The sequence below is a fragment of the Aythya fuligula genome, chromosome 13, assembly GCF_009819795.1.
Source record: "Aythya fuligula isolate bAytFul2 chromosome 13, bAytFul2.pri, whole genome shotgun sequence".
Lineage (NCBI taxonomy): Eukaryota > Metazoa > Chordata > Aves > Anseriformes > Anatidae > Aythya > Aythya fuligula.
The window spans coordinates 6,176,873-6,191,073 of NC_045571.1; the positions used below are offsets into that span (position 1 = coordinate 6,176,873).

General features: G+C 71.5%; 2 protein-coding genes across 3 annotated transcripts; one reads left to right on the top strand and one right to left on the bottom strand.

Moving 5' to 3' along the window:
- Positions 1–1,148: 1,148 nt before the first annotated feature.
- On the bottom strand, positions 1,149–2,997 carry BMP15 (bone morphogenetic protein 15). Its single transcript, XM_032196566.1, has 2 exons — positions 2,411–2,997; positions 1,149–1,921 (listed from the first exon to the last, which is right to left on the bottom strand). The coding sequence occupies exons 1-2, from the start codon at positions 2,709–2,711 to the stop codon at positions 1,149–1,151; spliced, it is 1,074 nt and encodes a 357-aa protein (XP_032052457.1). The 5' UTR covers positions 2,712–2,997.
- Positions 2,998–4,143: 1,146 nt separating this feature from the next.
- Positions 4,144–11,671, top strand: SHROOM4 (shroom family member 4). Of its 2 annotated transcripts, none has more exons than XM_032195993.1 (10): positions 4,144–4,279; positions 5,999–6,150; positions 7,053–7,184; positions 7,490–9,152; positions 9,269–9,330; positions 9,541–10,044; positions 10,233–10,607; positions 10,700–10,880; positions 11,030–11,302; positions 11,388–11,671. In XM_032195993.1, exons 1-10 carry the CDS (start codon positions 4,154–4,156, stop codon positions 11,655–11,657), a joined length of 3,738 nt encoding a protein of 1,245 aa, XP_032051884.1. In that variant the 5' UTR covers positions 4,144–4,153; the 3' UTR covers positions 11,658–11,671. The 2 variants fall into 2 exon arrangements, with proteins under 2 accessions (XP_032051884.1, XP_032051885.1); XM_032195994.1 differs by having other exon boundaries at positions 7,493–9,152.
- The last annotated feature ends 2,530 nt before the right edge of the window (positions 11,672–14,201 follow it).

Sequence of the window (14,201 nt, forward strand, 5' to 3'; positions counted from 1 at the left end):
ACACGGGCACCCGAAGTAGCGCCCGCAGGGAGCCCCCAGAAACCGGGGTCCCCCTTGATCCACCCCCCCCCACCGGGATCAGGGATGTCCCCACGGGACCCCCCCCCACAGGGGCCACAGATGTCACCTGAGGTCCCCCAGGAGCTGCAGATGCCCCTGCAGGGTCCCCCAGCTTCAAGGATGTCCCCCTGAAGACCCCCCCAAGAGCCACTGATGTCCCCCCGGGACCCCCCAGGATCAGGGATGTTCCCCCAGGAGCCCCAAATGTCCCCTGAGGTCCCCCAGGATCAGGGATGTCCCCCCAGAGACCCCCCCCAGGAGCTGCAGATGTCCCCCAGGTTCAGGGATGTCCCTCTGGAGACCCCCCCAGGAGCCCCAAATGTCCCCTGAAGGACAACAGGCTCAGGGATGTTTCCCCCCAACCCCCTGCTGCCACCCAGACATGGGGACAAGGGACACACCACCCACATCAGGGGGTCGGGGGGGCTTGGAGCACCCCTCCAGAGAGCAGCAGCACACCAGGCACGGAGCAAAGAAGGCACCAAGATGGTCTTTAGCAAAATCCAGCAGTTTATTTAATTACAGTCAGCAATAAATAGAGGAAAGCCAGGCTGAGTGGGCCTGGGGGGGTGGGGGCACCGGCACCTCCAGAGACAGGGACAGACCCGGAGCAGAGCCCAGCCCACGCGGGACAGCAAAGGGAGACCGCGACAGAGGTGGCACCGCCGTGTCCGTGTCCCACCAGTTTCCATAGCCACCCCGAGCAAAGCCAGGGGGGCTGCGAGGGGGGGGAGCCCCCCAAAATTCCCAGAGCTGGGACAAGACGGCTTGGGGTGCGCAGGACGGAGTCCCGTGGGTGCTGCCGGCGTGGGGTGGCAGCACGGGGACACCCCTCTCCACCAGCTTCGTGCTCCAGTCCCCAAAACAGGCAGCGGCTGCGGGACGGAGGGATGCTGTGGGGCAGGTTCCCGCCTTTAAAAACCTACGTTTTGTGTTTCCTTTTTTTTTTTTTTCTCTCTTCCATAAAACTTGTAAAACTTTTCCCGCAAAGCATCGCGCCAGGGCGGAGACGAACCCCTCCCAAGGAAAATAAAGAAAAAAAAAAGAAAAACACCACCAAAAAAAAAATCCAGCTCCGGGCGTGTGGGTTACCGGCAGGTGCAGGACTCTGCGATCATGTTCTCGTACTCCTTGTAGAGGATGCCCCCGTCGTGCTGGATCATCAGGACGCTGATGGGGCTGTAGCGGTAGGGGACGCAGGAGGGCCGGGGGACGGTGGCGTCCACCAGCTGGTGGACCAAGTTCTGCACCACGGCGTGGTTGGGCGCGTGGTAGCCGTCGCGGAGGAGCCGCGGGCAGGCGCCCTTGCAGTAGCGCGGGTTGTAGCGGTGGGGCGCGATGATCCAGTGGTCCCAACCCAGCTGGGCGAAGCTGACGGGGAAGGAGCGCAGGGAGCAGTCATTTTTCTCTCCTCCGGCTTCCCGCAGGTAGCCGGGCAGGTCGTGGAGCAACATCCCCGCCTCGCGCCGGCTCCGTCGCGGCTCCGGCAGCGTCCCGCTGCGAGTGTCGTTGAGGAAGAGGAGGAGGAAGGGGTCCGCGGGGGACGGTGGGGCTGGCGGGGCGGCGGCGCGGCCGGCTCGCACGCAGACGTGCCGCAAGGTCAGCGTCCCCTCGGCGCTGCCGTTCCCCGGGGACAAGTAGGGGGTGACGTCCGCTTCGGTCCAGCCGCGACGCGGTGGGGCGGTGGTGGGGCTGAGCAGCACCGGGGGGGCTTCAGCGGTGGCCACCAGCTCCAGGGCGCACAGGAGCCGGCCACGGGGCAGCGGCAGGCTCTGCGGGTAGACCACGGTGGCGCGGAGAAGGTGCTCGGCTTGGGGTTGGCCGCCCAGGCGGTAGGTGAGGGGCTGCACGTACCAGCGACCTGCAGGATGAAGCCATCAGGGACCGCCTGGACGGGGTGGCCGCGCTCGTGGCATCGCCGCCTCCCACCCCACCGCAGCCGGGGTGGGGTCTGCGTTCACATCGGGACCCTCAGAAGAGGTCATCGGGGATGGGTCCCACCTGGATGGGTCCCAACCCTGGTACCAGCGTCACCACGCCCTGGTGTGGTGACAGGAGGATGGGGAGCACCCACAGGTTGAGTTCCAAGCAATGCTCTTGCCCAAAACATCCCCAAACCAACGCCAACCCCACATCGCCCCCCCAAACCAACACCAACCCCATATTGCCCTCAGCCCCACACCAACCCCACAGCCGAGCGCTCCCCAGCACACAACGAGGACCCCAACAAAACGCAGCGCCCCCAAACCCATGGGGACCCCGTGGCCAGATGCCGGCACGCTGAGGACCCCAAGCAGAGCCCCCCAGGCTCAAAACCACCCCAGAACCTCCCCCGGGGACGTCACCTTACCTGCCCAGGGCTGTCCCCCGTGGGAAGCTGCCCGCACCAAGCGGACGGTGTTGGTGCCTGGGCTGCGGCCGCGCCGTGGCCGGCCCTCGCGGTTGGCGGCACGCCGGTACAGCTCCAGCATGTACCGCAGGGGGGGCCCGCTCGCAGGGCCCCCCCGCCAGCTCCAGCTGCCCGGTGCTTGCGCCCGCAGCGCTTGCAAGAGGGGCAACGGAGGGGGCTGGCTGGCAGCCTGGGAGAGCGGCACGGCGAGGAGGAGGAGGAGGAGGAGGAGGGCGGTGGTGAAGGGACGGAGCGAAGCCATGGTGGGCAACAGGGGGTGAGGCGGCAGCAGGATTAAGGGAGGCCTGCGGTCATGCTTTGTGTGTCCCCCCAGAAAAAAAAAGAAAGAAAAAAGGGCAAAGCTGGGCACGGGCACCAGCAGAAGGAGGTCCCAGGGTGCTGTCACACCGCGGCGCCCATGCCGACTGCTTCGGCTGGGCACAAAGAGAAAAAAAGAAGGGGGGGCTCTGCAAAAAGGAGTGCAAGATCAGGACTAAAACCCAGTCCCCCAAAACAGGGGGGGCAAAGCCAGCTGGACAGGAGCCTGGCTAAAGAAGGAGGGGGTTTAAAAGTGCCGGGGAGGGGGCAAAAGGGAGAGGGGTGAGGCGGGGTGGGTGGGGAGGACCAGCTTGCTCAGCCCACCTGCTCCTCACCAGCCTGGTCCAGCAGGGTGAGAGGACTGGGGGCCCATGGGGCATTTTAAAGGCATGGTCCCAATTAGGGCTTAAAGGGGCAGGAGCTCCCCAGGGCCGGCTGCTGGCTGGGGAGGCTCCTCCTGGGGTCACGCTGGGGGGGAGGGAGCATCGTGCCCATCACGTTTCCCCTGCCGGGACGTGGGATGGGGGACACCGAGCCTGGGGGGTGGTGGCACTGAGCCTGGGGGTGGTGGCACCAAGTTCAGGGGTGGTGGCACACACGGACACGGTGACCCAGATCCCAGCAGGACAACGCAGGCTGGTGGCACCTGTGCTGTGCCTGTTGTCACCGTGCCGGTGGCGGGACGGAGAGATCTTGGGTTTGGGGGGGGGGACACTGCATGGGGACCACCAGCGGTGGCACAGGGACACTGGGGACAGCTGGAAGGGTGGCAGGGGGGTCTGTGCAGGGGGGACTCCCACGTCCTGGTGGCGTGGGGACAGCGCAGAGCTCCCGGCGCCGCAGTTTTGGGCAGGAGGCGATGAGTCAGGGCTGCCGGGGGGACGCGGGGGGACGTCCTGAGGGACAGGGTGGGGACCAGACGGCGGCCTCGCGTCACCCGCTCCCCTCCCGGGCGTGGTGACGGCTGGCCCACGAGTGGGCCCCTCGCGGGCTCCGAGCCGAGCCGTGCCAGCCCACGCCGCGCCGAGCCGAACCGTGCCAAAAAGCCTGCGCCCCTCGCGGCGCGCCAAGCCAAGCCGCGCCGGGCCGACCCCCGAGCTGTGCCAAACTGTGCCGAGCCGTGCCAGCGCTCCTTGCGCCACCGGGCAGGGCTGAGCTGGACCGAGCCGTGCTGTGCTGTGCCGAGCCGAGCCAAGCGGCTGCGGGCGGGTCGGAGCCGTGCCGAGCCGAGCCGAGCCGGGCGGGGCTGCGCTGCGCTGCGCTCCGCCCCGGCCGGGCGGGCGGGCGGGCGGTGGGAAGGGGGGTCCGGGGGGAGGTTGGGGGGGTGTCATTTCCTCCGCCGTGCCGAGCCGTGCCGAGCCGTGCCGGGATGGGGCGGTAGCGGCCATGGAGCGGGCCGAGGGCCGGCCCGGGGCCGTGCAGTTGGTGCATGTGCAGCTGCAGGGCGGCGCGCCCTGGGGCTTCACGCTGCGGGGGGGGCTGGAGCACGGCGAGCCCCTCATCGTCTCCAAGGTAAGGGGCGAGCGAGGAGGGGGCGGTGTGTTTATGGGGGGGGGGGGGGGGTCCGCGTCGTGTCCCTTCTGCCCCCCTCCTTTCCCTGGGGCTCCCCCCGGGGCAAGGAAGGGGCCGGGGGCGGCGGCGGGGGGGTCCCGGGGCGGAGCGCCGGGAGCGGGAGGAAATTCCTCCGGCACATCCGTTGGGCTGGCGGGGGGGCGGCCACCCCCGGCCCCCCCCTCCCCCGGCCCGGCCCCGGGAATGGCGATGCCGGGAGGGGGGCGACCCCCGTGTCCCCGCGGTGCCGCCCCCATCTCATCCTCGGGATGGGAACTGGGGGGGCCCCGACCCGCTGCGGGACCTCCCCCTCCCCATCCCCGATGCGTCCCGGGGTGGGGGGAACACGGGGCTTGTCCCCCCCCTCTCCCCGCGTCCCTTTCGCATCAGGGCGCGGGGCGCTGCGATGTCCCCCCCGCCACCAGCATCTCCCCGGTGGGAGCCGTGGGGCGAGCCCCCAGTGTCCCCCCCCTAAAACTTTGTCGCGTGTCCCCCCCCCCCCCGCACCGAGCGCGCGCCCGGGGCCCTCCCCACCCTGCTCCGGGACGCGGGCAGCGTGGTCTGGCCGGGGGAGCTGGAAAAGTGGCTCCGGTCCCTGCCCTGCGCCCCGGGGGTGTCACCGCGGGGCTGCGAGCTGCCACCGCGCCCGGCTCGGCCCCGAGCTTGGGGAGCCGGGGGGGGCCCTGGGGATGCGTCCTGCCGCTGCTGGGAATAAAGAGAGGGGAGGGGGGTCCTTGCGGTGCCGGCCCCCGCCGCCGCCGCCTCGTGTGCTGTGCAGACAAAGGGGGCTTGTTCCAGCGCTCTGTGCATTCACCGAGGGTCCCCCGGGGCGCCCGCGGCCGGCCGAGGTGCGTGCGTGCTGGCGGCGCAGGGGGGCCCCCGGCCCCATGCCGGAAAAAGGATGGGGAGGGGGGGTCCCGCTGCGAGCCTCCGCCTGGGGTCCCATCCTGCCGTGGGCTTGGCGGAGGGTCCCGGACCCTCTGCGGGCAGGTACGGCTGCGGTGCCACCATTAGGGCCCAGAGTGAACGCCGGGGTTCGGCCAACAGCCGGCACCCCCACCCCACAGCCCGGTGGCTGCGTCGCCCGTGGGGCCCCGAGCCCTGCCCTCGGGGGTGTCGGGGAGCGGCGGGGGCCCCCCCGGCTGTGGGGCTGGCTGCCGCCCAGGCGGGTGCTGCGGGCAGAGCTCGTTCCTCCGCCGGGCAGGGCGGGGAGCCCACGGGCAGGGTGGGCGCCTCTCGGCGGCGTGTCACCCCGCGGGTGGCTTTGGGGTCCGCGCTGAAAGCTCCCGGAGCTGGGGGGGGGCAAAGCCCTGCGCCGGGTGTTTTGCCCCCAGACTCTGGGGTGGGAGCTGGGGCAGCATCCTTACGGGGCTGGCAGGGAAGCCCCCATGGGTGCCGGGCACAAAGAGCCCTTGTGCTGCCCGCGCCCGCGGGGGAATCTGCTGGGACGGGACATTTTTCTTTCCCCCCCCCCCCTCCTCTCCCCTCCTCTCCCCGTGCCCTTTCTTTGCTCAGAAACTCATGTGACTGGGGCGGACACCGCAGATCCCTCGCGTCCGCAGCGGGGTGCCCGGGGTGAAGGCACCCCCAGTGCCCCGTTGGGGTATGGAGAAGGGTTGGGGGGGGGGGTTGGGGGACACTTTTGGGGTGCTGCCCCCCTGACGCCCGTCTCGCTGCCAGGTGGAGGACGGCGGGAAGGCCGCCCTGTCCCGGAGGCTGCAGCCGGGCGACGAGCTGGTGAACATCAGCGGGACCCCCCTGTACGGGTCCCGCCAGGAAGCCCTCATCCTCATCAAGGGCTCCTACCGCACCCTCAAGATGATCGTCCGCAGGTTGGCACCGCCGGGGGGGCTGGGGGGGAGACGGGTGTGTAGGGGGGGGGGTCGGAAACTGCCCCCCGCAGCCCCAGGGATGGCTGACGGGTAGTGTGGGGACGCGCCCCGGCATCCCTCCTGGTCCCCGCGGTGGGGTGGGGAGGTCCCCATCCCGGTGCCGCCGGCTCGCCACCCCCCTCCCTGGGCGGTATTGCCGAGCTCTGCCTTCCTGCCCGCCTGGGGAAGGAAGGGGAGGCAGCGCCGGCCCCCCCTGAGCCCCCCCCTTGCAGCCACTCCGGCGGCTGCCTCGCGGCCGGGCTCCAGCTCCCGCCGCGCCCGGGGGCAAGGGGGGGGTCCCGGGCCGCGCCGCTGCCCGGGCGCAGCCTCATCCATGGTGAGTTTGGGGGTGCTGGGGGGGGAAAGGACCCTCGTGCCCCCCTCCCCAGCGCCTCGGCTCTCACGCCAAGCCCCGGGGAGCAGCGGGGAGTGGGCGCGCTCTGCCTGCCCCGGGGATGCTGGGGGCGGTGGGTGGCATTTTGGGGGCACCCGGGGGTGGCATCGCCCCATGGCTCTGCGTGGTGTCACTGTGAGGGGCTGGGGGCATGGGGAGGGGGGCACAGAGGTGTCCCCAGGGTCCCTTCGAAGGGTCCGGTGGCTGAAGCTCCTGGGGGGCTGAACTTGAGCTGGGCCCCGGGGGAGCAGGCGGTGGCCGTGCCCGGGGACGGGGACCCCATATGCTGCACCCGGGACCCCCTGCAGCCCCCCCCCCGACCCCTCCCGACTTCATTGCTGTCCCCCTCGGGCGGGCTCTGGCCTGGGGTGGGGGGGCCAGGAAGCCCCGTAGGAAGTGACTTCAGCCCCGGTTCCTCGGCCCAGCTTCCTCCCCATTCTTGTCCTCTCCCGCTGTTGCTCTTGGCAAGGAGGAGCGTGCCCGTTCTCCGGCCCCATTCCTGGCACGTGGCCAAGCTCGCCGAAATCCGCCCCGACGCCCCGGCCATGCACTGCCCCCCCGACACCTTCAGCCTCTCCTGGCCCTCGGGCTGTGATGTCAGGTGAGAAAATCGGGGCTGGGGGGTGGTGGTGGTGGTGGTGGTTGGGGGTTAGGGGGTGTGGGGGGGGTCCCCTGTCTGCCCCGAGCCGCCCACGGGTTCGCCGCTGCCCTGCTCGCTGCCGGCAGGAAGGGGTGGTGGCTCTGCTGGAGCCAGCCAGGAGGTGACGAGTCCCGGTGCCACGCATTCCCCACGTCCCTATGTCCCCCGGGCAGCCCTTCAGCTGCCCTGAACCCGAGGGGGGGGGGGGGGTGTCGGGGGGTGCTCGCTCCCCCTCGGGGACACTGATGGCACCGTGGCGCTGCCAGCAGCGAGCTGTCCCTGCAGTGGAACCCGCTGTCCCGGCACTGCAGCACGGACCGCAGCAGCTCCATCGGGAGCATGGAAAGCCTGGATCAGCCTGGGCAGGCGTACTACGAAGGCACCCCCTCGCCCGTCGAGCACCACAGCAAGCGGGACTCGGCCTACAGCTCCTTCTCCGCCAGCTCCAACACCTCCGACTGCGCCCTCTCCCTCCGCCCCGAGGAAAACGCCGGCCCCGAGGGGCCCTGCAAGCCCCCCGAGGGGCGCTACCTGCAGACGGGCGCCGAGGGGACGGAGCCTCGCCACCCCGCGCGCCACCCCGTGCCCCCCCAGCCCCCCGTGCGCAGGGACAGCCTGCGGGCATCCCCGGCCGGCAGCGGGGCGGATCGGCGCCGCGCATCGGTGCCCACCTCCTCCTTGCACGCCCAGGGGAGGTGGATCTCCGACACCTTCCTGTGCCAGCGGGACAAGGACGCTGAGGCGACCAGCGGGAGGATGCCGGCGGCGTGCCCCCCCAAGGAGCACCTCTCTGCCGACCAGTATTACATGCTGAGCTCCCACCCCGACCGCTGCCTGGGGGACGGCGGGGACCGGCCCTACCCGGAAAACGCGATGCAGCGGGGAGCGGACGCGGGGATGGAGGTGGCGGGTGACACGGCGCTGCTGTCCCCCCTCCAAGGCCACCGGCACAGCGCGCCCGAGCAGCTCCTGGCCTCCCAGCTCCGGGCTCTCCAAGTGAGTGCCGGCAGCGGGCGAGCGTCCCCGGCGTCCCCCGCGCCCGAGGGGCACCGCTGGACCACGTCCCCGCTGCACGCCGAGCACCGCGGGCAGGGCGGGCTGAGCCCGGCGCCCAGCACGGAGGGGCTGGCGGAGGAGAGCCGGGCGGGGGGCCGGCGCGCCGGGGGCCCCCCGAATCGCTCGTCTCACTTTCGGCGCCGCAGCGAGCGCTTCGCCACCAACCTGCGCAACGAGATCCAGCGGCGCAAGGCGCAGCTGCAGAAGAGCCGGGGGCCCGGCGCCCAAGCCCGGGGCGAGGAGCCGGTGGAGGAGGCGGAGGAGCCGGCCGAGGGCTCGCCGAGCCCCGCGCCCAGCGAGGACGGCAGGAGCTGCTCGGGGGAGTCGCTGCCGGTCCCCGAAGCCGAGCGGGTGGCGCCGAGCCGAGGCCGCTGGCGCTGGTCCCCGGAACGCAAGCTGCAGCCGCAGCGCTCGCCCAGTCCCCGCGAGCACAAGGGCGGCGAGGAAGCCGTCCTCCTGCCCTTCGCCGACCGGCGCCGTTTCTTCGAGGAAAGCAGCCGCCCTGCGCCCACCCGGCACGGCAAGCCCCAAAAACCGCCCGAGCCCGACGCTTTCCAAGCTGCCGAGCACCGCGACGCTCGCCGCGTCTCGGGACCCTACGGCGAGTGCTGCCGGGAGCAGCCGCCCTACTACAAGGTGCTACCGAGGCACGGCGAGCTGGAATACCTGCGGGGCTGCACCTACCCCTACGGCGGCCCCGGCTTGCACGAACCTTGCCACTACTGCGCTGGAGAAATGTGCCCGGCGCTGCTGCCCCGCGGCCATGCCTACCGCTGCCACCCCTGGGCGCGCTGCCCCGACTGCTGCTGCCCGGCCCCGCGGCCCCCGCGGGAGGAGAGCGACAGCTGGGCGCCCCGAAAAGCCTTCGTGCCGGTGAGCGAGCCGCGCTTTTGGGATTTTGGGGGAGCGCTCGGGGGTCACGGCTCACTCACGCCCCGGGCCAGGGGGCCTGGATCCTGCCTTCACGCTGCCTCTGCATCCCCACGCAGGAATTCGCTCCGGAGGAGTGGGAGCCGCCGGCGATCAGCAGGAAGGCCAGCCAGCCCATGGGGTGAGCCCAAATTGGGGCCGGGGGGTGCACGCTGCCCACGGGAACCCCTGCCCCGTAGCAGCAGGAGGGAGGGAGGGCGGGCTGCTGTGGTTCTGGGGACGTGCCAAGCGTCCCCGTCTGCCGCCCTGCAAAGCGGGCTGGGTGCTGAGGGGTGGGCACGATCAGGGGGTGACTTCCCGGGGGGGGCCGGGTGCCCCCTTTTCTCCCCAGCGAGCTCTCCCACTACAAGCCGGGCTTCCCGAGGCTCGGCCCCTTCCGCCCGTGCTTCGAGAGCGCCGAGCCCGAGTGGCCGCCCTGCTACCGCACCGCGTCCACGCACGACCTCTCGTGGGACGCCGAGCGGCCGCCTCGCTCCCCCGAGCTCCCCCCGGAGCCCCTGCACCGCCCGCTGCGGGGCCGAGCCTTCTCCGAGAGCCACCTCAACCTGGAGCCCGCCAGCCCCCGGGGCCGCAGGGACCTCCTGCGGGCCAAAGCGGAGCCGCCGGGTTTGCCCAAAAAAAAGGGGCCCCCGCCTCCCCGCCCGCCCCCCCCCAACTGGGAGCAGTACCGCTTGCGCCGGGCGTCGCAGCACCCCAAGGAGGGCTCAGGACCCGGCGCGGCCACGGCGCCGTCCCGCAGCATCGCCGAAGCCGTGCGGCAGCGCTCCCGCAGCCTCGCCGCCGAGCCCCCCGGCCGCCCCCGCGGGACCCCGGAGCCAGAGGCCGAGCTTTGCAGGTTGGTGACCTCGGGTGGCTTGGGTGGCTTTGGTCTCGTCTCCTTTGGGGGCTGGCACCTCCGTCGCCTGGCTGGGGTGGGACGCGGCGGGTCTCTGGGAGGAAAGGGGGTCCCCAAGCTCTCTCCGTCCCCTCCCTGCGTGTCCCGTGGAGGTGACGCCCCCCACCCAATGCTGCGGGCGTTCACAGGAGCAGGGAAGAGCACCCGATGGCGAAGGACCCCTGGGAGCAGGAGGAGCCCCCCCAAAGGCTCGCCCGCAGCCGGGAGCGGGGCTGGTCCAGCGAGTGCCCCCTGCGCGTCCCCAGCCCCGCGGCCACCCAGGGGGGGCCCTGTCCCCGCAGCCCTGAGGGGCCGAGCACCCGGGGGGGCCGCCCCCAGCCCCGCCGCATGAATTCGGAGGAGCTGCTGTGGGACGTGGTGGGCAGGGACCGCTCCTTGGCTGGCATCTTGGTGGCCCCCCCGGTCACCACCGCCACCGTCATGGGCGAGCTGCTGGCGGCGGGGGACCGGCAGGCGTGGAGGGAGCGGGTCCAGCAGGATTGGCACCCGGAGCCACAGGACAGGTAGGGCTGGCACCGTGGCACCGTGTCCCCTTCCCCCCGGGGAGGGTCATCGCGTGGGGACCGCGGTGTCCCCAGCACTTTGCTCCCCGCAGGCAGGGCTTCGAGCCCATCTCGCCGCCCCCCGGGGCCACCGGCAGCCCCCCCTCCTACGCGGCGTATTACGGCAAAGCCGAGCTGCTCGGCAAGAGGAAGGAGCTGCCGGAGGTGGTGGAGGGGAGCTCGGAGGAGGAGGAGGAGGAGGAGGAGGTGGATCGCGAGCTGGTGGAGAAGAAGGTAAGAAGAAGGGGATGGGGGTGCCAAGCGGAGAGCGCGGGCTGCCTGCGCGGGGACGGCGACTGCGCTGCTCATCCGTGCCAGGGTGGTGGCTGCGACTGCACCCCAGGTCCCCCCCCCCAAAAGCATCTCCCCCGTCCCTCCCGCAGCTGCAGCTGGTGGAGAGCCTGAGCCGCAAGCTGGCGGTGCTGCGGGAGGCGCAGCGGGGGCTGCAGGAGGACATCAGCGCCAACGGGGCGCTGGGCGAGGAGGTGGCCGCCCAGCTGCAGGCCCTCTGCACGCCGGGCGAGTTCGACAAGTACCGGCTCTTCGTGGGCGACCTGGACAAGGTGGTCAACCTGCTGCTGTCCCTCTCCGGCCGCCTGGCTCGGGTGGAGAACGCGCTGAGCGGGCTGGGGCCCCACGCCGCCGCCGAGGACGAGGTGGGCAGCCGGGGAGGGGAAAAAATTTTGGGGAGGGGGGAACGGGCGCACGGCGGGGCTCGGCGAACCCCCTGTCTGCTCGCAGCTGGCCCTGCGGGAGAAGCAGCGGCTGCTGGCGGCGCAGCTGGAGGACGCCAAGGAGCTGCGGGAGCACGTGGGGCGGCGCGAGGAGGCGGTGGGCGCCATGGTGGCGCGCTACCTGCCCCCCGAGCAGCTGCAGGACTACCGGCACTTCGTCAAGATGAAGTCGGCGCTCACGGCCGAGCAGCGCGAGCTGGAGGAGAAGATCAAGCTGGGCCAGGAGCAGCTGCGCTGCCTGCGCGAGAGCCTCGGCCAGGCACCCACGGGGCACTAGCCCAGCCCTCCCAGGCTGCCTTTTGTGGTTTTTTTTTTCTTTTTCTTTTTTCTTTTTTTTTTTTTAATTTATTTTGCAGGTCTATCGAAGCAGGGGGGTGCCCGCGGGTGTCGCCCCTCTCTGCCCGTGCCACCACGTGCCTTAGAACCCAATGGATGCCGCGGTGCCTAAAGGGTTAAACCCTCCGCACGCCCCCCCCCCCCCCCCCAACGCCCCATCCGTCTGTCCGTGTCCGTGTCCGTCTGTCCAGAGGCAGAGGAATGTGCAGGCCCCCAGCCTCCTCTTCCTCCCCATTGTGTCGGGAACAATGGCCCCGCTCCCTCCGTCCTTGACCCCGCTCCCCGCCGCCGCGTCCCCGTGGCCCGTGGGGACACCGGGGGTGGCACTGGGGGCACCCAGCCCTCGTCTTCCCGTGCTGGGGAGGGGGGGACAAAACCACCCCAAGGCCAAACCGGGGCGCCTGTCCCCAAATCCGTCAGTGCTGCAGTGTCCCCAAGGTAGCACTTAGCCCCCCCCGCCCCGCCGCCGTCCGTCCCTCTGTCCCTGCCGGCCGGACAGACGGCTGCCTCCACGCTGATTTTGCACAGGGGTCTGGCAGCAGCAGGTGCCTTTTTTGTGTGTTTTTTGTTTTTTTTTTGGGGGGGGGTTGGGGGATGACAAGGACATTTTGGGGACCCGAGCGCGGGGCCACCGCTAGGACCAAAGAGTGGGTGCCCTCCGGGGAAGGGGGGGGCACAGGGGGGACACACACACGGTGACCTCGTGCCTTTCACACACTAAAGGAGCAGCAGCAGCTGCACAACTGGCCCGGCCGTGTCCGCCTGCTTTGTCACTTGGTGTCCCCAAATGTCCCCACGGCGGGGGGGTGGGGGGGTCCCGGTGCCACCAGCACAGCCACAGGGGGCTGGGACCTGCGCTGCGAGGGCAGGGCCGGCCGCTGGGTGGCACCCGCGGGTGGGGGCGTGGGGGGGGGGGGGGGGACACGGGGAGGGGATGTGCACGCGTGGGGGTGCGCGGGGGAGCCCCCGGCGTGGGTCCGTGCACACGCGTGGGAGCGCGGAGACGCGTGGATGCGCACGGGGGGACCCGCGTGGGTGCGCGCACACGCGTGGCGGCGAGCATTCCCACGGGGAGGGGGCACACGCGTGTCACGGGGACCCGGGAGGCGTGGGGCGGGGGGGGGGGTCTGCTGCCTGTCCGTCTGTCTGCCCGTCTGTCCGTCCGTCCCCACCGCGGGGACCTCGCCACCCGCGGCTCTCCACGCCAAGCCCCTTTCCTTGCGCCCCCCCCCCCAGCCACCACCACCACCACGCCGCGCGCGCGTCCGTGGGCACAGCCCCGCGCGTGCACGCGCCCGCGCCCCCGGCGCCGCCGCGCGCGCTCGCCCCGTGCCCGTGCACGCCCGTGCACGCGTGGGCGGATGCCAAAAAAAAAAAAAAAAAAAAAAAAAAAAAAAAAAAAAAAGGGGCTGGGGGGGGGTGGTTGGGTAAAGAGGGGAGGGGGGGCGGTGCGTGCGCTCACCTGTGCCGGGGGAGCGCCCGGCGTGCCCGCGCACGCGTGGGTTGCGCGCCCGCGGACACGCGCGGGGGCTCCCGCGCGCACGTGGGCGGCGCGCACACGCATGTGCACGGCGGCGGCGCGTGTGCTCGCCTCCCCCCCCCCCCCTCTCCGCCGCCACCCCCCCCCCCCCAACATCACCACCACCTCCACCACCACCACCCGGCCCCGTGCACGCGTGCTCGGGGCCGTGCGTGGGCCGCCCGTGCCGCAGCAGCAGCAGCAGCAGCCGGAGCAGGCTGGGGCTTGCGGCGCAGGGGCAGGGCCGGGGCTGCTTTGCAGAGGCCGGGGGGGGGGGGCGGGAGGGGGTGGGGGGGGGCGCACGGGGCTGGGGGGGGGGGCGCGCAGCGACCTTGCACCGGCAGCGGCGGCGGCGGCGCGGGGCTGCAAAGGTGCGTGCCCAGGGGTATTTTTAATTATTTTTGGTTTTTTTTTTTTTTTTGGGGGGGTGCGGGGGGGTGGGATGCGCGGCCACACGCTCGGGGAAGGGGTGGTGGTGGCGTGGGGGGGTTGTGCATGGGGTGTGTGTGGGGGGGAGACGGCAATGCGGTGCCGCCGGGTTGCTCGCCCCCAGCCCCCCCCCCCCAATAAAAAAATGAGCAACCCACGCTTGTTGCTGCATGGGGAGGAGGCAGCGCCGGTGCTGGGGGTTGGGGAAAGGTGGGGGGGCTCCCAAATGGGTGCCCCCCTCCCCTCCCCGGCCCTGCTGCGCTCCCTTCGGCCCGCAGTGCTGCCAGGTAGGTGCCCCCCCACCCCCTGCATGCGGGGCCCCCCGCCCTGTCCCACCCTACAGCGCCCTGGGGATGCTCCCATCCCTTCCCAAAGCCCCCCCCCTGGTCCCCAGCAGCACCCTGGGGCAGGGCACCCATGGGTGGGGGCAGCGCGGGCAGGGGGTGGCCGTGGCCCATGGTAAGCGGGGGGGGGCGGTGGGGGAGCCAGGTAGGGCGAGAAAGAGTTGGGACAGCAAGAAAAAAAAAAGGCAAAGCT

Coding starts and splice junctions, on each gene's coding strand:
- SHROOM4 (XM_032195993.1), top strand. CDS start 4,154: ATGGAGCGGGCCGAGGGCCGGCCCGGGGCCGTGCAGTTGGTGCATGTG. Junction 4,280..5,998: donor AGCCCCTCATCGTCTCCAAG/GTAAGGGGCGAG, acceptor TCTCGCTGCCAG/GTGGAGGACGGCGGGAAGGC. Junction 9,331..9,540: donor AAGGCCAGCCAGCCCATGGG/GTGAGCCCAAAT, acceptor TTTTCTCCCCAG/CGAGCTCTCCCACTACAAGC.
- BMP15 (XM_032196566.1), bottom strand. CDS start 2,711: ATGGCTTCGCTCCGTCCCTTCACCACCGCCCTCCTCCTCCTCCTCCTC. Junction 1,922..2,410: donor CGGGGGACAGCCCTGGGCAG/GTAAGGTGACGT, acceptor TTCATCCTGCAG/GTCGCTGGTACGTGCAGCCC.